This window comes from Sinohyriopsis cumingii, chromosome 8 (assembly GCF_028554795.1).
Source record: "Sinohyriopsis cumingii isolate HCF-2022 chromosome 8, ASM2855479v2, whole genome shotgun sequence".
NCBI classification, from domain to species: Eukaryota; Metazoa; Mollusca; class Bivalvia; order Unionida; family Unionidae; genus Sinohyriopsis; species Sinohyriopsis cumingii.
The window spans coordinates 101170238-101195007 of record NC_142968.1 but is presented as its reverse complement, the minus strand read 5'-3'; the positions used below and the strand labels follow the sequence as shown (position 1 = coordinate 101195007).

Sequence of the window (24770 nt, the reverse complement as noted above, 5' to 3'; positions counted from 1 at the left end):
GTAAAAACCTAAGAAACAAAATGAAGACCAGGAGTTCATTTCCAGACTATTCTATGATGTAAATAAAGCCAGGCCTTTTAGTTAAACTTTAACTAATCACCCTGACAAAATCAGGTAGACAATGAATTTCCAAACAGTAAGTCAAGGTCCTGAACTCAGATCCAAGTAAATATGTTTACTTAAAGTGATATAATATCTTAAAATAGAATCTACAATCCTATAAAACATATTAGCTATTTAATATGTTGTTCACAAAATTACCCTTACAATGTACGAACGTTTAAAAAAATTACACACACTATTCATATATATATATATATATATATATATATATATATATATATATATATATATATATATATATATATATATATATATATATAAAATCAACATTATGATGCGGATTTAGCGATCTTTTTATATTTTGGCGGTGATTTCTCTAAAATCAGTATTAGCATCGGAATTGTAGTTTTACGTTTAGTCTCCAACATCTTACTCAAACCACCATTATTTTTTAGTCACCGCTAAATTCCTTGACATTTGCATAATTTAGTATTACTTTTGTCATGTAAAGTCCATTTCAATGTTATTATGATATGGTTGCCTTGCATAAAATTTACAGACAGAGGTAAGATAATATCAGGTATAGGTAATGCTTTATATATAAACCCCTGATATATGAAAGTAGCCACTAGGCAGCATTTTATATAACGGATTTCCACTCCTCTGTCTGGTCTGAAGAAAGGTAAATGTTAGATGGCGATGGTGAGTTATTTTATTTATCTGAAATTAGGTTTATTTCCTAGCTTCTCATTTTAATATTACACATCTGATATCAGGTGAGGATACTAGCCACTGATACTGTACACTGGTTAGTAAATGTTGTTGGTAGATTTGAGAGCTTGTCAGTAATAGTGTGTTGGTGCGCAGATGTGGGTTTTGGTCAGTAAAAGTGGGTGCTGCTCAGTAGGTATTAGCGCTAGTCAGTGGAGATGGGTGATGGTCAGTCAGACGGCGTGTAGGGCAGTAGATGTAGGTGCTGGTCAGTATGCATGGACGTTGTTCAGTAGGAGTAGGTGTTGGTTGGCAGACGTAGTTTTAATATTACATTACCACATCTCCACCAAACAAAATGTCAAAAATAGAAAGCCGTACTGCTCATTTCCCCTTGTCATCATTGTGTCATTTAAACAAAGGTTTAAGGAACGTAATGTTAACTTCCTATTACTCCTAAATGGTCATTAAGAAATGTATGATGAGTTAAATTAATTTCCCTTTGTCTCCCAAGTGTTATTATTGTCTCCAAGTGCCACACTATACCGGATTAAAGCTGATTGGAATCCACTGGTTTCATTGGTCGAGAGCATACACAGTTATCGGTTACTTTTGAATCGTGAAGATCCCTGAAAGTGTTATGTCCACATAAGGCTGACTTTATTCTTGAATACTTTGCTTTCCGTATGAGAGCTTCAGTAGCTCTGTCCACTAATGACCGTAACGTTTAAAATGGATAAATTACACTGGATGACAAAAATATACCATAGCCAGTACTCCACTTTTTGCCAAATAATTCATAAATATTAATTTTCAAAAGGTACAAACTTGCGATGGGAAAGTTTCCTCTAACCCCGCCAAAAGATTTGAAGCCCTGCACTTTTGCCGATAATAATAAAAAGTGAACTTTATCGCAATGAATTGCTTTCAGTCGTAAATCAATGACTCTTGTTCGAAATCTAATTTTCTGCAATTTTATGCAGTCGATCGTAAAAGACATATAAAGGGAAGTCTAATTCCAGATTCACATAATGTCGCTATTAGTTTCTACTATATCCTGCAGACTGGTTCTGTGTTTCAGTAACGCTAAATTGATGTTTACATGTAATTAAAGGATTAAAAACAATGTTTCTTATACAGATTATCTGAACCTGTTCATACTTAAAGTCTGAACTTTGTCTAAACTAAACATGATTGCAAATCCAAATCCACATTAATTGAGATCTTCTGTTCCACGGTACTTCTAAGGATCCTTTTGAGACTTACCTTTAGATTGTACCTGTAGAAGAAAGCCGCTTTCCTGCTTCTCACCGTCGGAAACAAACTTTACATCCAATGTTGATCCATCGGTTTCGAATGTTCCAGAAGGTGTAATAACACCGCATGATCTTTGATCCGGGTTTATCGATAATGTAATATAGTCACTGCTGCAAAAAGAACTGTCTTGCAACTGAAAATCCAAGAACTTGGCCGATACCCTCGCTTCCATACTTGTTCGAATACTCCATGTGCAAATAATACCAGCTGGATACTGATTGGGATAATTAGGGGAGGATATGTTTTTCTCAAATCCGGGTTCAATATCTATAGTTCTGTGACATGCTGAAATAAAAATATTTACACCCAGATATATATATATATAACTTTGCTTTTGGCTACTGCTCTGAAGTAAGATGACCGCAAGCTGACCATTAGATAAAAGTAGTAGTAGCTAACTTGCGAATCAAGCCTTTGCACATGAATGAATTATTAGCATAATTAATTAATTGATCATCCGTAATGATTATTAATTATTCTTAATACATTTTAATTTGTGAGATTTGTTTTAAAATGAAATTTTATTTCGCAACTTCTATCACAGGGGTATTGATGAAAACCTAAAATTGGACACCCCTTCTTGTTGAATCAAAGAATAACAAAAGATTTGTTAGGCATGTTGGGAGGTTTGATAATTATGTCCCTCAATTTAAATCTTAATATTTGAGTAGTTAATATCATCACTATGATTCCCACAAACTTTCCTGTCTTGGATCAAATGTAATTACATCGCAATAGTTGTCCAAGCCTTTTAGTGGCCATTTACCGAAGAACCGGACATGGATTCAGATCACTAAAAGCAAGACATAAAAAGTTAATTACGAGCCCTGACTTAAAGTTAATTACTACCCCTGACTTAAAGTTAATTACGACCCCTGACTTAAAGTTAATTACTAGCTCTGATTTAAAGTTACTTACGGGCTCTGACGTACAGTGGTTTTGAAGCATCGCCCTGGACGCTCTCAGTTCTAGTAGTAATACTAATCACCAAGAGTTTGCCTTCAAAACGTGTCGTGCCAATGGCAAAATAAAATTTATTTGGTCCTAGAACTATACTGAACGTCGGACCATCTGGAAGAACTGAATAGTGGACGATGTAGGATGTGATTGGCAAGGTTAACTCTGTTGGTGGTGCCCAAGTCAATATAATGGCGTTGTCACTAGATTTCATTATGATCGATGTTGGAGGACCTGGTATTTTCACTGAAAGGTATCAAATTAAGACTATAATTCCGCTAGTAAATACTACTGACAAAACGTATATGCAAGTTAACAATGTGAATCTGATACAGAGATAGATTTTGATTGATTAATTGAGCTTTCATTGTTCTCGTAATCATTTTCGGTGCGTTAATGCAACTTTGAATATTGAAAAGTCGTGTTAGATTGTCTCCTCGCAATATGCAGAAATATGTTCAAATAAACGATTGGGAGAATTAAATTTCTTAACAACAATATAATACCTAAAACTCAATCAAGAGACGTACCTCTAAATTAAAATAATTTTTTTACTGTACCACTTACCTCTTGACATTATATTTAAATAAAACCCTGTCCCGGTGGCCCCTGTGCCACTACTGAATATCACAGTCACATTACTGTCACGCGAGACCATATCTTTGCCCTGCTCCTGCGCATGACAAAAGCGGCCTTCATTACCTATGCGGACGTAAGCGTCAATGCAGGGATCATTACTGTGTACTCCCAGCTGAATGGTTGCAAACATGAATGCCAGTGAATATGTGTCGTTGGTGGATAATGTCCATTTGCAAAGGATCCCAGCACTGTAAGTAGTTCCCAATTCCGGAAAAAATAAAGATGTTGATGCTGAGGGATCCAGCCAAATTGTTCTACCACAACCTGAAAAATATTAAATTCCACAATTTCTTTAAAAACTGTCTCTTACAGTCTATTTCTTCCATTGAAAAAGAAAGTTGACGTCCAAAAAATGTACGTATTTTCACACTGTTGCTTAACTAACTGTGCTGGAATAATCAAAACAGTTCACGCACTATTATTAATTTCTATATGACTAAAGAAACGGAGAAAACCGAATCACATAGTGAGTGTTTCAATTTTTGTCAAAAAGTGAATCCATGGTTTGATCTGACAGTGGAAACCTCAGCATGGTCAAACTAAAAATCATGTCCGAGTCAAGAAAAATAGTAGATAGCACTGATGAAGTATGAGACCATTCAGAAGTGTTTGTTCAGCGCTTTACATTCAGACGTGTTTGCTCAGAGCTTTACATTCAGAGGCGTTCGTTTTGAGACTTACATTTATGCATGTTCTCTCAGAGCCTTACATTCGGACATGTTCATTTAGAGCCTTACAGTCAGACGTGTTTGCTCAGAGCTTTGCAATCAGACGTATTCGTTCAGAGCCTTACAATCAGACGTGTTCGTTTAGGGCCTTACAGTCAGACGTGTTCGTTCAGATCCTTACATTCAGACGTGTTCATTTAGAGCCTTACATTCAGAGGTGTTTATTTAGGGCCTTACATTTAGATTTGCTCGTTTAGGGACTTACAGTCAGACGTGTTCGTTCAGAGCCTTACATTCAGACATGTTCTATCAGAGCCTTACATTCAGACGTGGTCGTTTAGAGCATTACATTCAGACATGTTCGTTTAGGGCTTTACATTAGACGTGTTCATTTGCTCGTTTAGGGCCTTACAGTCAGACGTGTTCGTTTAGAGCCTTACATTCAGAGGTGTTCGTTTAGAGCCTTACATTCACATGTGCTCGTTTAGGGCTTTATATTTAGACGTGCTCGTTTCGGGCTTTACATTTAGACGTGCTTGTTTAGGGCTTTACATTTAGACGTGTACGCTTAGAGCCTTACATTCAGAAGTGGTCGTTTACAGCCTTACATTTAGAGGCAAACAACATAAATAGTTGTCAGTGGTTAGGTCATCGTAGCAGAAGGAAAATTCGCCCTTCTGCGTCTATTTCGATAGCTGATCTCAAATATAATTATTTGTATAAGGACGGTGAGATGGGTCTTGTTCATTTGTTAGGGAAAAATTCTAAAATGATAAACATTATTTATGAAGCATTAAACCTCAAAATAAATGACAAATTTTGATGTTCATATGACCACGGGTTTTGTCGACATACATACATACATACACACACACATACATACATACATACATACATACATACATACATACATACATACATACATACATACATACATATATACATACATACAGAGATTAATCGAATTACCTATCCGTACATTGATGTTCATATGACCACGGGTTTGTCGACATACATACATGCATACATACATACATACATACAGAGACTAATCGAATTACCTATCCGTACATTGATGTTCATATGTCGACATACATACATACATACGTACATACATACATACATACATACATACATACACACACATACATACATACATACATACATACATACATACATACATACATACATACATACATACATACATACATACATACATACATACATACATACACATATACATACATACATACATACATACATACATACATACAGAGATTAATCGAATTACCTATCCGTACATATCTGGCTGCAGACGGATTTCCTACTCCAACCTGGTTTTGAGCTTGAACTTGAATCTTGAACAACCGTCCCTCATTTCCTTCAACAGGTATCAGGGAGAAAGACGAACCACCTCCAACGTTATTTGTCGTAATTCTCGAATCGGGCAAAATGGAATATGACACAATATACATCGTGACTTCGCCATATGTTTCGATTGGCGGATGCCACGTGACTAACAAATGGTGTGGTTTCACCAGAATGGTAACATTTCTTGGAGAGGATGGGACGGCTTGACCTGAGGAAAGAGACAAATTTTATTGTGATGATGTGAATCGTAAACATCAAAACTCAAAGCAGCAAAAGCAAAAGCTGCAAGATCAATACCAAGTAAACACAAAAAGGAAGACTAAGATCGCCATTTTTCAGTACATGATAGGCTATACATGGCGGCCAGTATATTTGGCGAAGGAAGAAACCAGGAAGGCCACGGGAGAAACCACGGACCCACCGGAAGCTACTGGCAAGATTTCTCACATACCCACGTTGGCCGAGCGGAGATGCGAACCCACTCAGACAGAGATCACCACATGTCAATTAACTTTAAGGCGAATGTCTAGACAACTTAGTCACCCAGGGCCACCTATAGATCGAATAACTCGCCATGCAGAAAAAGTCATATACGTCTACATTTATTGACGTTGTTGTCAACGAAATTTTAAGGGTTTAGAAAACTTCATTTCCTTTCAGACAGTTTTCCAGTTTTATGATCTTATGACGACGTCAAAACATTTAAGCATCATTTCAAACTTTGGTGTCGGTTGTGTAGACAGTGAGCACTGTCAATATGTGCCTGTAATCAGCAAGCAATATACTTCATTGACGGATATAGTAATTACGTGTAAAACAAGAGATTCAAACAGGCCTAAGATCGCTCACCTGACGGATATCGACCTAATAATCAAAACATTTGAGTCAGTATGATGTTTTCCAATGATGTTATTGTACGCATTACCAATACCATTATTTCAAAGTTTCTCTATTTTTAGTATCTTCATCCATATTTAAAGACACGTCAGAATCATTTGTACAAATCATGAAAGTCGCCTATGCTATAATGTAGTCCGTGATATTTGTTCAAATTATACTGAGCAATTTATTCTTGTTTCTGTTTTGTGTTTGTTTTTGTTTTTGTTTTGTTGCTTTTTGTGTTCTGTTTTGTTTTGTCTTTTAAAAATATGTATACTCTAAGTGTCGGTGGCCATATTTGTAAGCAAATCTCCATCATGAATAAAAGCTTGAAAGCCGTCTATGGCTGGATGTTTTCCGTCTAATTTAGTTAAAGCTATGTTATGTATTCATGTGAAGATGTTATTTAAGGACTTTATTGCTTTAGTAATAGCGGCCATATTGGATAGAGAATTGGAATAATTTAAACAAGTTCTACATCTCTGTATGCTATAATACGTCATGCTAAATTTGGTTGTATCAATCTGTTGGGCGAATGTCCGATGAAGTCGTTTAGATATACGGTTTTGTGCTTGTTTGTTTGTTTGATTCTTGGGTTGGGGGAACATGCGTTGTGCTTTCTTTGTTGCGGAGGGGTTCTTACAACGACCATATTTGATGTCAAATAAGCATCATTTATCAAAAGCTAAGAGCCCTTTATGCCAAGGTGTATCCTATCAAGCCTGATTAAACCATGTTGAGCAGGTTTCTGATATGTTGTTTAAAGGGGTGGGGGCTTTGTTGATTGCGAAACGACATCTTTTGTACAAAGTATCTTGTGCCGATTTTGAAACATTGAAAGTTTTACTGTTTTTAGTAAAGGCGACAATATCTGATGCGGAGCGGCAAAGACCACTGTGCTGGAATATTCGTGTCAAAATTGTATGAAATTGTGTTGAGCGGTTTTAAAGAAGTCATTTCAATATTTTCCATTTTCACTAACATCTGTCATTTTTATAGCAACTCGACATCGTATCTACAAAAGAGAATGTACTTCATATCACCAAGTTTTCTAACCTGTTGGATGAAAATTCGGTTAAAATCAGTACAGATATTTTCTATTTTTAGCAGTAGTAGCCATCTTGATCGAGGATAAGCTCATCAGTAACAAAATTTAAAGTGTTTATGTCAGTATATTTTCTGTCAATTTGGTCAAATTATGTTTAAGCTGTATTTGAAAAGAAATTGCCTGAATCTTTCGCAGTTGTCTTGAAGATTGCCGTATTTGATACAATCGACATAATGTGTTCAAATCTGAAAAGGTCTTCATGTGAGAATGAGCACTGCAAAATTTGACTGAAATTTGTCCGGTGTTTTTTGGGAAGTTTAAAGCAGCCAATGTTCATGGACAACACACGACGGACGCAGGACCAAACTATACGCTTACTTCGTCTTACAACGAGGTGAGCTGAAATGGACTCATTATGCCTGAACGCTAGGTGGCGCATTCTCAACGTACAGAAGTAGGTAATGCTCTTGTTAACATCTTATTCCAGCGAATTCTCTTTATTTAAAAATAGCAGTTGTATGGGCATATGGGTATATGGGCATATGGGCATATGGGTATATAAACTATTCTCTTGTGCAATCAAGAATGTCACAACCTAATGTGATTTACAGATGGTAATAAACTGATGAAATGCGCATCACTGCAGAACGCTCTTCTTCATGAGGGGCCCCGAGTGGCCGAGTGGTCTAAAGCGCTCTCCATTACGAATCACTGCCATCTCACCTCTGTCTGCGTGGGTTCGAGTCTCGGATTCGGCTAATGTGGGTATGTGAGAAAGCTTGCCAGTAGCTTCTCGTGGGTCGGTGGTTCTTTCCGGGATTTTTCCGGGTTCTTCCTCCACCATTAATACTGGCCGCCATGTATAGCCTATCGTGTGCTGAAAAATGGCGTTAAACCCTACAACAACAAAAAAATCTTCTTCATGTTTTGGAAAACAGAAACACCTACCCAGGTGCCAGATAGAACCGAGACGTGTCCATCACATCACGCAGAGTGAAGTCTACAGTTAACATGGAGTTTTAAGGAGAAAAGTAGCTTTGCTTTTATGAGTTAAACAGCTTAAGCACTGTATATAAAATAATGTACAGTTTATTAAAAGCAAGACCGTGGGGATAAATTTAAAAGAGACTCACGAAGGACACACAACGCATTAAAATCGGCACATGTTAAACAAAACATCACTACGAGTCATACTTTGCGAGTGCCTCGGTTAAGTACGGAAACGACAATAAATACAATGCGTGATTGTAACACGAGTATAATGTTACGCGCTTTCTGATTGGTCGAACGTAAAATTTGTACCAGAAGTTCCACATATACACGAGCTTACAGCTTCTCTCTGTACATGCCTGGCATCATTTCTAGTTTCGTTCAAACAAATACTTCAGAACTAACGGTACTAATTATATCGAAAATTTGGAACCAGTCAAAAAATGGATTAACCCAAAATAGACAGTCGCAACTTCGCGGTTAATCCCACAGATCATTCGCACCTCCTGTAAACAAGGATAGACGGGGAAGTTGCGAAAGCATGGAACTATTTCTGTATCCGTAACTTCTCTGACAATCCTGCAGTTATTCCAATATTAGAAATTGACGAGGTAGTCCGAACCGATTGGACTTTCTTTCTTTGCTGATAAATTTCTGTTGATCAAAATATATCCTTTTTCTGTAAATTACTGAACGACATATATATAAGGCATACTTTTGTCTCACAGAAATTAGCGAGAACGTTGATTGAAAAATAGAATCTATACAGGCCTGGAGGGCCAGGATTGGTTCACACTCAACTATAAAATGTTAGTACAAATATCTTGCTTGTACTTATCCTATTTGTAACTGAATAAAAAACAGACAATACTCTATTGATGCAACTGCAGTCTTTATACGCCACACTGCAGACATCGTAGCGATATGACTGAAAAATTGTTAAAGCCACGTTAAAAATTATAATCACACACACACACAGACACACACACACACACACACACACACACACACACAGAGTCGTTATACAGAACTGACTTAGGACCACTCAGTACTGTAAGCAGCGCCTGACTGTTTAGGTGTGTAGCTGAAAACGAGTGCTTCGTACCGTACACACTCATGTCAACATATGCAACAGCTCATATGATGTTGAAGCTTGCATCATGGCTGTATCTATACTAATATATATATATATATATATATATATATATATATATATATATATATATATATATATATATACTTCCATAGGGTTATTGTTATTAGTATTAAATACAGTTTCAGATATGTAATGTTTGCCATGAAAAAGGAGATAGGATAGAGTGTATGGATTTGTTCGCATTGGACTATGTCGATTGATGAGATACAGTGTATACATTTGTGTGCATTTGACTATGTCGGTTGAATGGACTGATTGTGTGAAGTTGTGTGCATTGGACTGTGTCGATTGATGAGATATAGTGTATACATTTGTGTGCATTGGACTGTGTCGATTGATGGGATAGAATGTGTGGATTTGTGTGCATTGGACTGTGTCGATTGATGGGATAGAATGTGTGGATTTGTGTGCATTGGACTATGTCGATTGATGTGTAGAGTGTGTGGATCTGTGTGCATTTTTACTATACCGATTGATGGCATATAGTCGTGGATTTATAAGCAATGGACCATGTCGATTGATGGGATAGAGTGTGTGGACTCTGTTGGATTGGGTGTTGAATACATTGGTTAATATCTATACAAATTGATAACACTTCTCCAGTAAAACTACTCTAAAAGTTGACTTTCTTCTTATTATATATTTTGAAAGGAAAAATACGTAAATTTGCTTTTTTTTCCTTCACTGTTCTGTGCCAGTGCGATTAACACCTGCATTACTACATGGATAAAAAAAACTCCTAAATTTTATAATTATATTGGGACAGCGACGTTTTACAAACTTATCGTGTACATATCATGCTTCAAATTGTGTAATTTATCAAAATAACGAATGCCTTCGTACCAAGACAATTTTTATTTTTGTTAACACATTTCATTCCCAGATTTACACTTTTGGGGTGGAGTAACATTAACATCACAGAGCGGTTGTATCTGACAGACTTCGGAACGCAATATCTTGAAACAAACGATTCAAATGATTATGGGTTTACTTGTCATGATTATGGCTCATCAGTTTGTTTATTTCTACATTTAAACATAAATTTTGTGCGACCTTGGCAAGTTTGTAGTCTAACTCAGTAGCAGACGCTGTACCCATTTTCCATTGTCGATACATTTCGGTTTGCAGTCAACAAAAGCCTGATTTATCCATTATTTTCAAACTTTATCATGATGCGAATTATTAGACTTACTCAGAACTTTTCCCCTAAAATATGTGCACCGTTTGTCATCGACATGGGTGCCTACATATAAGGGTAAAGGAGGGGTAGGGGGCATTTGCCACCACCCCCAACCTCCACCGATTTCACCTCTAAATATGTTTTGACCTCCATACGTAAAATTTAATTCTACGGACGTCCCTGGCCATAGAGTATTACAGGTATTCATGTAGAAATCTAACAATAAAAATGTAATACTTGAAGTCTACATTTTGCTATTTCGAGTTCGTTTTGATATATTTCTTGCTGGCACCATATCGACTGCATAAATATATACTAGAAACTTACAACTAACACATTTTAAGAACTGTACATCCTGATGTGGCGAGAGAGAGAGAGAGAGAGAGAGATGGGGGGGGGGGATCAGAAGAAGAAGAAAAATTAAATAGGCCTAAATATCTAAATACAGGTCTAAATAACACACATAAAGGCAGAAATTCTTCCTAAATGGAAAAGAAAATAGTTCAAAAAGAGATATCGCCACTGTGGCGAAAATGGGATACCGCCACTGTGTTGCGATCATTTTTTTCTCCCACTAATATAATTCAATATCTTACAATGAATTATATGATAAACTGATCCATTCACTTTGGGGACATTTTGTCTCGCTCTAACAACCCGCGCCCTCCCATCCCTCCTGTGGCATAGTACGACGGAGACTTAAACCTTCAATTATTGTTCATAGTCGGTATGGGAAAGGGATATGTAAAGTCTTTAGTGACATAACAAAATCAATTTGCAATGTATAATATTGCATTGCAGAATATTACCAACAATACAAATTACCTATTTTAATTGAAGTTCTGTGTATGATGTTGTCTGCCACAATTTATAGACATAACTTAAATTTAATTACATTACATCTTCGATATAATTGAGTCCATGGCATTATCAAGGCTTGTAGTTATCATTTTTAATTTACTAAACTTTATTTTTCAGAAACTGGAAGGGTTTACCAACTCGAACATGCTACATCCACATAAAGAGATCAATGCAAATGTAAATTAGCGATGTTTCTTTACACAGTTGTCCCCCGTTTGCGCTGTACTAACCAATTGAATTTTTTTTCAGCAAACTGATCCAAAGGTGGCGAACTTGCTTTTCTCAAAATGTTTGTACAAACATCTTGAATTCACCTCCAATTTTCACTTCTCAGTTTTCAAAAGATTCTCAAAAAGTAGCGAAAAATACAGATATTTTAATATTTTAGCCAACAACACTGGCTCAGTTTTTATTAACTTTTCATCTTTTTCTATTTTTTAACACACTCAATGCAAAAATGACCGAGATAACAGCTAAAAACGCGGCTACATCCATGGTCTAATAGCGTTTACCTGCAGCGACGTTATTTATCTACTTTACCAGGGAGCAATTCGATTTCCCTTATCCACGAGGAGTTCTGGCTGTGACGAAAATATGTTAGTATCAAGAAGAGCTAGTTAGAACACCACGGTGTCAAATATTTGCTTATGGGGGCACTCACCAGATGTTATATACTTTTGAGAGAGTGACGTGTGTAATGTGAAGTTGTTTGCATTTGAAACATGCACAGTGGAGAGAATGTTGGCATACCTCTATGCTACTAATGTGGCTGACATTTCTTTGGATATTGTACTTTTGGAAATTGTACATGATCTAAGCGCACTGCTAACTGAAATGACTGCTCCCTTGTGCAAAACAAATCAGCCTCAATTAGTCTAAAGTACACTATCCGAAGCAGCTATTAAAATAGGGAAAATGAATTTTGCTAGACTAGACAATACCAGCTTTTGAAAGTGCAATGAATGAATTACCAAATATATAAAATGTAAAAAAGTTATCGGCTCTTTTTTTAAATACGATTTACCTCTGAAGTTCAGGAAGTGAAAATGACCAAGTGGAGCTAGCACTTTATTGAAAGATGCACATCTGGAGTAAGGCCAAGCTGTATAATCTATAACCTATATTACACCAATCAATCATACACCAACAAAAAAAAAGAAGAAATTAACGGTTCTTTGAACTATACCTAAGATATGCAAGGTATTTTTTTAAATAGCCAGTATAACCAGTCAGGAAAGCCGGGGAAATTCTTTTTCTTTAAAATTCCCTACGCAAAATACGAAACTGTAGAGCGCCACCTGTACGGAGCACTAAGGGGCATAAGACTAGGATGCCCTGCTTGAATCTATTTTCCAAGACTTGATGGATTTATTTCCTACTATGTTTCAGCCTTTTATCACAAAGTATCAAACACCGAATGTATTTTTATGAATATAAACAAGTTTTAGAAAATGTCCGTCTTTTAAATTGCATAGGATTTATTTTAATGAAATAATATGGTTATGTAAATAGTGAAAGGGGCCACCCTACGTACAATGGGAATTAGCATTACAGGGACCCCTGGGCCACTCTACGTACAATGGAAATTTAACATGGCAAAAAATCGTGGGCCACTCTACGTACAAGGGGAATTTAACATGGCAATAAATCGTGGGCCACTCTACGTACAAGGGGAATTTAACATGGGATTTTTTTTAAAAAAAAATTTTTTTAAAAAAGGGGTAGGCAATGGAAAGGCTATCTCTTTTCGAGATATATGGCTGGCCCTGAAAAGGGCCTTTGGTTTATGTTAATATGCCCTTAGCATAAAGGGCATTTGCGACATCTTCTTTTCCTCAAACTTCGTCTTACAGCAGGGCCATACATCAGAGTCCTCTTGAGGCAACCTTGTCTCTCTATATAGACTCTTCTTATCCACAGGCTGCTGTTGGTCCTGTGGACAACGGTCCACTTGGATCGGACATACATGAGCATGTCCGTCCTGAACATCATTGTTGACACAAGGGTTGAAGATTCAACGTCGGTCCACATGTTGAGGCTCCGAGAATAGGTGAATCAATGCAGTGAACGGCGCTTATTTATAGGGACAGAAAGGATTGAAACGGATTGAGTTCATTCACCAATCCGAACACGCGTTACAGAATTCAGTCAGCCCGCATCCAATCCGAAGAGAGCAGTCTGTGACGTCACGTAGTCAATATAGATTCGCTAGCGCTTGTGTGCAGTCAATCTATGCGACAGTGATTCAACATGACGGAAACTCAGAAAACGATCCAGTGGGGTGCACCAGCAGGGGAGACCGCCCAAGGGAACCCGGACTTACTTTCAGAAGAGGTGAATTGGGATTTTGTGGATTTTCTCTCCTCGCAAGAATTTGTTCCGGAACCTTCGTTACCTTCTTCATTACCGCAAGTGGAGAATTTTAGACAGAGACAGAAAGAAGAATTGGAGAAATTTATACAACGACAAAAGGAAGCGGAACAGGCTTTTCTCCTACAGCAACAGCAACAAGAAGAAGAGGTAAGAAAAAAACAACAGCAAGAAGAAGTAGCAGCAAAGAAACAAGAGGGTGAAAATCAAACGGTCACGGTACTGTTGGACATTTTAGCGGAGTTAAGAAGTCTGAAACAAATGTATCAGACTTCTTTATCACGACCGAAGAGAATACGACCTTCCCGAGCCAAACATGTCAACCCTGTGACTAAGCCTACCGTACCACCCTTAGTGATTTCAACCCAATCATCATCAACATTACGCAGTCCAGAAGTAGGCCTTGGCCGTGGCAAAGGCTTAAGGCAGTTAAAATTGATTGCTTAAACTCACCCCTACACCATGAAGAAAAAAGGCCCTTTTCAGGGCCACCCACATTTCTCGAAAAGAAATACAATTTCAATTTGCCAATGACTCAAAAAAAAACCCCCACCCATTTTACCCTTATAGTACGTGTCTGTGTATGAGTGCGTGAGTGTAGCTTCTTATTTTAAAATCAAAACTCAATGACTCTTACCTTATATCATTCATTTATTCTTTTCTCCATTTTTTACAATCCAATTCACAATTCACAACACAGCACTTTAATTTAAAAGTTCATTGTCTTCTTCTGTCTCCTTGTTTAGTCTCTCTGTTTTTTTAATTTTTTCACCGTCACACTCTTTTCCTCTTCTTCTTCCTCCTCGCTTTCTTCCCTTTTTCTTTTTTTCTCCTCTTTCTTTTTCTTCACCTGTCTTCTTTCTTCCTCAGAAGAATCCCTCTCTTTCTCTGAAGAATCCCTCTCTTCTTCTGAAGAATTCCTCTTTTCTTCTGATTCCTCTTGTTTCTTTTTTGGGCAATCTGGAGACCAATGTCCTTTTTCTTTACAATAATAACAGGTATCTTGACTTTTGTCTTTTTTAGCCCCTGTTTTTGTTCTTTTTTGACGGTCTGGACACTCTGAAGACCAATGCCCTTTCTTCTGACAGATATAGCAAGTATCTTGACTTTTATCTCTAAAGGAAGGAGAGTAGTCCGTAGGCTGGTCTGAAGAGAATTTTCTAATGACCCCTCGCAAAGCTCTGACGAAACGTTCCATCTGGTTAGTCTCTTCCATCGTTGTGCTCGGCTTGAGAGTGAAATGAATAGTGAAAGGACAAGACACACACCCTTTTATATACGCTGGTCTGCTATGACTATAAAGTAGTTTATGGTGTTTGAACTTGAGTCATTTGACTTTTTGCTTTCAAGATGAAACGATCCCATTCATTCGAGAAGAAAGAAGAAGAAAGTAAGAGGCAGAAACGTGATCTATCGCCTCGTACCAGGGCTGAAATCTTGGCACAAATTCATGCCAGTGATTTTGAAGAGGACATGAGTGAACCAGAATCCGAACCCTCTAAACCAAGTTCACCACCCTTTGTCAACCCTAAAAAGTACTATTCCATTCGAGAGACGGAAAAGCGCTCCTCTAGAAAATTTAGAACCACGGCTTACAAATACACGGTGAAGTTTAAAGATTTCAAGGCTGAAGTGCCGTTAGAGAAAGCAGAAGTGTTCATCACTGAGGTGTGGGATTCTTTGCTCACTGCACTCAAGCGACAATGTCAACCCAAAGAAGACGATCGCTTGAGACTTTCCATACAACACGACGGTTTGAAATCCCCTGTTTGGATCGAGTTTAGCACCCCTGCAGAATTGACTGCTTCCAAAGTCATGGACAAGATTCAACACGTACAACAATCTAATGATCAGTTTGACATCACTGATGGTAAAGCCACACTGGACATGACCCACGTCTCTCCTCCTCAAGGGACAGGACGCAAAAAGATGTTATTGGTGGACGATCTTCGCAACACCAAAACGAGTCTCGTCCGAATTAACAACCCTCATGACCAGATGTGTTTAGCCCGTGCCATCGTGGTGGGACGAACCTATGCCAACAAGAACGACACGGTAGAATGGAAAAGAACCTGGAACACTATTCAACGTTCCGACCGAGCCAAACAACGAAACGAAGCAGAACTCCTGTTACAACAAGCCGGATTGCCCAAAGACACACCCTGTGGCATTCCCGAGATGCAAAAATTGCAAGATGTCCTAGCTCCACGCTACACCTTGAAAGTGCACCCTCAAGAAATGCGCGGCCTCTATTGTTTCGAGGCCAAGATTTTAAGGACGGAAAATACATTCACCTTTATCATCACGATGAACATTTCGATACCATTACCAGTATCACTGGATTCCTGGGATACAGATATTACTGTGAGAAATGTGACTATGGTTATAATAATCGAGAGCAACACAAACATTGTGGATGGAAATGCTCAGGATGTTTGGCCTCTCCACCCTGTCTGACCGAAGAACCAGTGCCTTGTTCAACTTGTCTGCGCACGTTTGTCAGCCCTGCCTGTTACCAACAACATTTGAAGACGCAAGGTTCACAGAAAAAATGCGCTTGTCAACTGCTGAGATTGTGCCCCGTGTGTGGACAAGGCATACGTACCAATAATACCAAGGCACACGTATGTTCAGGAAAGAAAAAATGTCACATTTGTCACCACATCGTGGACTTGGAACACCAATGTTACGTGCAAAAATACCAACCCCCACCAGAGAACGAGGACGGTCACAAGAAGAAAGGAAATTTCATCTTTTTCGATTTCGAATGCATGCAAGAGACCGGCATTCACATTCCTAATTTCTGCGTGGCTCATCGAGCGTGCGAGAAGTGCATTCAAGAACCTATCTTCAGTCATTGCCCTCACTGCAGCAAGATTCCCGGAGGGCGTGAAAAAATCTTTCGGGGACCGAACACGTTAGCCGATTTTGCCCAATGGGTCTTAGACCCCGTCGACAAGACGTGGAGCCAAGAGGATATCGAACGTTACGGAGATTGTCATCGTCATGCCACGGTGATGGCTCACAATTTCTCCGGATACGATGGACAGTTTCTTTTGAGGTACTATACGGAACAAGGCACCGAGCGTCCTAAAGTGACTTTGAACGGAGCCAAAATCATTTTCATGCAAGTGGGACAAGTACAGTTTAAAGATTCGATGAGTTACTTGGCCATGCCTTTGAGTCGAATGCCTAAAACGTTTGGATGACAGAAATGGCTAAAGGGTACTTTCCACACTTTTTCAATACGGAAGCCAATCAACATGCCGTTCTACCCCATTTGCCTGAGGCTCACTATTACGACCCCGACAACATGCGTACCGAACAACGAGAAGCTTTCTACGCTTGGTACCAGGCTCATGCCTCTGACCCCTTCGACTTTCAGGAAGAAATGTTAAAGTATTGTCGTTCCGACGTGGACATTTTACGACGTTGCTGTGGAAAATTTCGAGAACTGTTCATGGAACACGGAGGGGTCGATCCTTTGAAAGAAGCTTGCACCATTGCCAAAGCGTGTTCCTTAGTGTATCGACAACGATTCATGCCTGAAAAGACCGTGGCTGTCATCAGTCCTCAAACGACCCACTTTGTCAAACGTCAATACTCGGTCAAAGCCCTACGTTGGTTACATTACTTGTGCGACAAGGAAGACAAGTGGATTCAGCATGCCCGCAACGGAGGGGGCGAAAAGACCATCGGAACGTATTCGGTCGATGGCTGGGACTTAGAAAACCCCAAGATCGTGTACGAGTTTAACGGTTGCTTATTTCACGGATGTCCCGTCTGTTACCCTGACCGTGGCACCAAGAATCAGTTTTTGCAACGAACCATGGAAGACCTGTACCAGGACACTTGTCAGCGACGCCTAAAGTTAGAACAGCAAGGATACCAAGTGGTGGAAATGTGGGAACACGAGTACGATCACCGTATGAAAACCGATCCCGAGTTTAAACGCCTCGTGGAAAGTTACCAGTTCATGGACCCGTTGAACCCGAGGGATAGTTTGTACGGAGGAAGGACCAATGCCACCTGTTTGCTGTACCAAGCCGACGAAGAGAAAGGAGAAGAAATCAAATACTTGGACGTGTGTTCGCTGTATCCCTACGTTTGCAAATATTGTCGCTTTCCTACAGGGCACCCGCAATTGTTGACGGAACACATCGACCTGGTCAACATTCGACAATACGAAGGCTTGATCAAGTGTAAAGTTTTGCCTCCCACGAACCTATACCATCCCGTCTTACCTCACCATTGTCAAGGCAAACTGATGTTTCCCTTGTGCCGTACTTGTGCCGAAACGTGCAACCAAGACCAACCTTGTCAGCACACCCAGGAAGAACGTGCCTTGACGGGAACCTGGGTCAGCGTAGAATTGTTCAAAGCTCTGGACATGGGATACCAACTGTTAGAAGTGTACGAAATTTGCCACTTTCCCAAGACACAACAGTACCACAAGGGTGACCCTACTCAGAAAGGCATTTTCGCCGACTACGTGGATGCCTTTTTGAAACTGAAGCAAGAAGCCAGCGGCTATCCTTCCTGGTGTCACACTCCCGAAGACCAAATACAATTCAAAGAGAAATACTACGAACAAGAAGGCATCACTTTAGACCACATCGAGAAAAACGAAGGCAGGCGATCGTTTGCCAAAGTGATGTTAAATTGCTTGTGGGGTAAAATGGCACAACGACCGTGTTTACCCAAGACGGAATATTTGACAGAACCTTCGCGCTACTTCCAGATGATTCACGACAAAACCAAATACATGAAACACGTGGACGTCGTTCGAGAGAATTTGATCTTGGTCAATTACGAAGAAGATCTGGACTTTGTACAAGACGACCCTTTTGGAAATGTCATCATTGCGGCTTACGTGACAGCCCATGCTCGCTTAAAATTGTACGAAGCTTTAGAACTGTTAGGGGAACGCGTCCTGTACTTTGACACGGACAGTTGCATTTACATCCATCACCCGATTCAACATCACCCTAACATCGAAGGAGACCGTTTAGGAGCCTGGACAGACGAACATCTTGACGACAAGATTCTAAGTTTCGTCAGTGGCGGTCCCAAAAATTACGGCTACGAATACCGGGACAAACAAGGAGAAGTGCACACGACGTGCAAAGTGAAAGGACTGACTCTGAATTATCGTACCAGTCGAGTGGTCAACTTTGGGGTATTGAAAGAAGCCTTGCAATCGGGAGAGGATGGAAACTTTAAAGTGACCACCTATCAACCGAACAAGATTGTACGTTTACCCACTCACCACATCGTCAGTCGACCCTTGGAAAAAGTCTATCAAATTGTATACCAGAAACGAGTTCGACTTCCCAATCATTTCACCTTACCGTACGGTCACGTCGGTATTGGTCTGTATATAAAAAAAGGAACCCTAGGCAAGATCGATAGTTCATTGTGACTACCAAGACCGAGCGAACAAGATGAATACTTTGAAAGAGGCATCGTTCCAGTTTGGGGATTGTAAAAAAGTTGTATCTTCCTCTAGTGTGACTAATACTGGATGGATAAAACCCATGCATTGCGACGGAAAATGTCCGGAAGGAAACTGCGATTGTCCATGTGGTTACCATTGTAATTGCGTAACGGAGTTTGCAGACGAGTGCGATTGTGAGCCTTGCGATGGGTACGATGCTGTACCTTGTGACCTGAGCGATGCCGTAAAGCATCATGGGAACTTTAGTGCCCCTACCCCTATCATGGAAAGTGATGCTGTGCGTGTCAAACCTGTGGGATGCGAAAGTGATGCCGCTCGTCCTCTTGGACATTTTACTGGGTTTCGTTTTAAAGGGGAATGTTCACCTTCACGTCTACCCCCCTACGGATGTCATCCAGCCCTGAGCAAACTCCTGTTCCTGTCACCCAACCCTCATCGAAACGAACCTGTGAAAAACGAATATTCGTTTCCTGTGCGTTTGTCGGAATACTGCGACTTTGAAAATCGTCTTCAATCGTTCAAAGGAAAATGGCCAAAGTATCTGGGAGGACCGACCCCCGAAGAATTAGCCAGAGCCGGATTTTTCTACTTGGGCGAAGGAGATAAAGTCAAGTGCTTCAGTTGCGGTGTGTCACTTCACCACTGGGAACCGCAAGATTCGGCCTACGTAGAACATGCTCGATGGTCACCGAATTGTCATTACTTACCCTTAGTGGGACCGAGACATTGAAGTAACTTCTTACCATAATAATCTGTTCATGGATACTTTACAAGAGAACATTTGTGCTTTGCCTGTGGAGTTGAGAGAACGCATTTATCGAGAACTGGTCAAAATACAAGTGAAACGTAAAGAACAATTGCATCCGTTACGTCACCGGTGTTTGAACCACTGGTACCTGAAAGCTATACAAGGATTGATTCAATTGAAAGTGTTCCATCGGACAGACATTGATCAACGATCCTCTAGTTTTAAAAAGGATTGGTTTGGTATGGACGATTGTAGTTACATCATTGTAAACGTACTGCATCGAATTCCAGAGGAAGAGTTAACGAATTACCAACATCTTGAACACAATGTCAACTTAGTGAAAGAGGAAACTTCTGAACGAATTGTAATGTGTAGATTAGTGACTCAACGATTTAAATTCGACACTGAAGTGAAACCATGTTTGTGCAAAGAGTACATTTCTTGTGTCAGACCAAAGAGGATTTAGTATGACCTATTCATGGATACTTTACAAGAGAACATTCGTGCTTTGCCTGTGGAGTTGAGAGAACGCATTTACCGAGAGCTGGTCAAAATACAAGTGAAACGTAAAGAACAATTGCATCCGTTACGTCACCAGATCTTTAACCACTGGTACCTGAAGGGTATAAGAGAACTGATTCGTCAGAAATTGTTTCAGTGGTCAGACCTTGTTCAATACTTCCAGGCCCCCGATGATTCACGTGTTGATCATTTTGGTTACTTCGAGATTCACCTAGAGCAACCCATTGAGGAAGACGAGGTAAAGGATTACCAACATATTTTACGTGGAATCTACTTAGCGGAAGAGGAAACTTCTAATCGAACTCTGACGTTTCGGTTACAGTATGCAAGATTTACATTACCCACTGGAAAACGAACATCACTGGCTAGAAAGTACGTGTATTCTTTTCGAAACAAAGAGACTATAAAAACAGGCAGCTATGCCACGACTTATGTCGTATGTAATCCAACAGATTCCGTGGAAGGAACTCAATGACCATATTCAAACCGTGGATCATTACCATCGATTATTACAAGAACTGTATCCATTCAATTTGGGACGACAAGTGGTGTGTGTCTTAGTGACTTGTTTTCTGGGATTTCGTTTACCAGCCGATTCTTTGTGGACTCTTTACGATCAGTACTTACCACCTCCATGGCCTTAAATGGTCACGAAAAACTCCTTTTGCTCAAAGCCTTGCGGTTTCATCTGGATACTTCTCGACCTTAACAGGAAAAAAAGATTCGTCAACTTTTAGCTACCCAAGACGTGTATGACGATGTGTGTGTAGCTTGTGACTTACACCCTCATTGGACAGATGTTCGTGACTGGAAAAAGGGGGGGTTTTGAGGCTTGGACCCGAGAAGTGGCCCAGTATGCACAAGAGTTGTTCAAGGAAAAAAGTTACTTTTCAACCTGTGTTAGTGACGGTGCCAGAAGAACCCGTCACCGAGAACAACCACTCGCTTCAGGACAGGACTGTCATGGACATTTCTGAAAGGTCATTCCGGGAGGACACTTGTGTGACAATACCTCATGTAGAGACTGTAAGAACATTACACACTGTCCCTAGGACATCTTGGTTACCCAAAACATGTTGTACAGACACTTGTTTATATTCCACTTTGATCGCTTTGCTGTGTTTTATATTCCTGTACATCACTATTTGGGTTGTATGTATTTTTGTCTTTCGTGTTCATATTTGAAACATTCAATAAACGTGTTCTGAAAAAAGTATATAAACTCTTGTCTTGTTTGTTTTTCGTGTCACAAGTGACATTTCTCACACCATGGCTACCTCTGCTGTCTCTGCTCCCTCTTCCTCTACTGTCAAAGTCATCGACGAACACTTAGATCGTGCCAGTTGGGAGGCTTTGTATCTTCGCCATCCCTTTAACATGCTCATTGCTGGACCTAGCGGTTCAGGCAAAACCGAATTCGTCAAACGTTTGATCGAACATAAACATCATTTGATCGATCGGCCACCTCAACGGATCGTGTGGTGTTACAAAGAGTGGCAATCGGCGTACAGCCTCTTGCGAGAAAGTCAAGGCGATTCCATCGTGTTTGTGGAAGGCATTCCTAAAGAAGACGACGGCATCGTCTCTGACTCCCGTCAAACCCATTTGGTCATTTTCGACGACATGTTAGGAGAAGACGAAGAAGAAATTAAATTGTGGTTCACGCGCAAAGGGCATCACCGTAATGCCAGTGTCATTTACATCACCCAAAATTTGTTTCAACAAAGTAAAGCCCATCGCACCATCAGTCTCAATGCGCATTACGTGGTCTTGTTTAAAAGCCCTCGAGATAAATCGCAAGTGCAAGTCTTAGCCAAACAGTTAGGAACGCCTTGGCTGACTCAGGCGTACGACGATGCCACTCAAACACCACACGCCTATTTACTCGTCGATTTGAAACCTACGACCCCCGAGGATTTGCGATTTCGTACCCACTTGTTTCACCACTGGTGCCAAGACGGAGGGCCTGTCCTGTACACGTCTCCGTCCTCGACTTCATTTCACTCCCCATGAAAAAAATCTATAAAAACCTCAGACCCTTTTTCGTCTGTCTCACACAGTGTGAACATGACGTCCCTTCAGTCGCATCTTCCCGTCAAATTGATTCGTGCCTTGTATGGCATCAGTCGAGAAAAAGATCCACAAACACGAGCCCGTGTCTTAGAAGCTAGTCTCAAAGAAGTCTTACGATGGTTCACGGTGACGGCACGTCAATTACTCCAAGGAATCATTCAGATTCCTCATCAAACCCAACGCTTTTTCGATCGAAACAAAGTCGCTTTGGTCCAACTGGCCGATCCCCGCATCGACACTCAAACCAAAAAACAAATCATTTTGAAACCTGGAGGGAGCGGTACTCTAGGAGGGGTCATCATTCGCTCACTCTTAAGATGGGATCCTAATGCCCCCAAAGTTATCCCCAAGACAAAAGTTCAACGAAGCCCCAAGAAGAAAAAGAAAAAGACCAAGTCCCCAAGAAGAATAACTTCTCCAGTGGCAGGACCCTCCTCTGACCAGACACCACCACCCCGGAAAAAGAAAAGAAGTCCCCAGAAAAAGAAACAGAGAAAAAGTCCCCAGAAAAAGAAAAGTCCACAGAAGAAGAAAACTAGTCGCAAGAGAGGCACTTCGGCCAGGACGCAACCTTACACTCGCAAACCCCGACCTGCCACAGCGTCTCCGGCAGCCTCACGTTTGTCCACTTCTCCGTTGATGTCACCAGGAACTGAAGAGTACTTGGAGACGTTGATTACACCAAGAACTTCTCCGTTGATGACCCCCAAAAGAACTTCCCCAGTGGCAGGACCTTCCCATTTAGCGGCAGTGGCTGCTGCTCACAAAGTACCTTCTCCCAAAATCAAAGTCCAAGAAAGATCGGGCATGTTACAAAGTTTACTGGATTTGTCCAAGCAAGAACTGGCTCGATTTAGTCCCTTGCGTACCCCTGCACGACGTGTCATGCCTGTCCTCAAACTGATACGCCGTAAAGACAATCAGTGGCGACGCGTTCCAGTATAAAAAAGGCCTGTGACCGAGTAGGGTATCAGTGTTTTTAGGTGCTCCTAAAGACTCAAAGATGTCACCCTCCAGAAAACCCCAAGGAAAGAAAAGGAAAGGACTGCCACCACGTTTAGCCAAACATGGGAACATGTTATCTGTCCTGTCCAAAGCTTCTCCACCCCTACGAAAAAAACTCATTCAAACGGCCTCCAAAGAGGTCATCGATACCGTGTGCGAATGTTGTTTGAACGTTTTGAAAGGCACGATCCCTTTGTCCAAACACCAGAAACAATGCTTAGGCAAACATCGTCACGTTCTTCGGAAAATGGTTCAAAAGAAAGTTCCCATTCGTCAGAAAAAGAAGATGTTGGTCCAACGTGGAGGCATTTTACCTCTCTTGTTAGGCCCCATACTGAAAGGAGTCTTGGGAACCATGTTGGGAGGACTGGTGGGAGCAAGATAAAAAGGCCTTCGGAAGTCCCAAGATCTCAGAATTCACCCCTGACAACCCCATGGAAGGACGAAAACTAGCTTTAGTGCCTTACAAACGATGGATGGAATACCATCGGTGGCAAGAACAACGCACCCCGCATTTACCTCCCAATCCCAATTTGAGCGAGATGTCCCAGTTACAACACGAATTGCAATCCTTGATGGATCGCCAAGATTTGTCCGAAACAGAAAAATCGCAAAAGTACGGTCAACTCTTGCAACGACTGCAACTCTTTCACCAGAAAGCTTTAGACGAAACAGCTCTACCCACTCTGAAAGATTTTAAGACCTTAATGAAAAGTCCAGCACCATCATCATCATTACCACCACCACTACTGTC

At 40.3% G+C, this 24770-nt stretch overlaps 1 protein-coding gene across 1 annotated transcript in view; it reads right to left on the bottom strand.

Annotated features, from left to right (window-relative positions):
* Positions 1-3001: 3001 nt before the first annotated feature.
* Positions 3002-24770, bottom strand: part of LOC149794251 (uncharacterized) — a 90891-nt gene continuing 69122 nt past the window's right edge. The window contains exons 2-4 of the mRNA XM_089969095.1: positions 5647-5934; positions 3616-3951; positions 3002-3294 (exon numbers count right to left, since the gene is read on the bottom strand). Of these exons, the coding sequence (XP_089825221.1) occupies positions 3002-3294; positions 3616-3951; positions 5647-5934 (917 nt within the window). The remainder of the gene's footprint in view (positions 3295-3615; positions 3952-5646; positions 5935-24770) is intronic.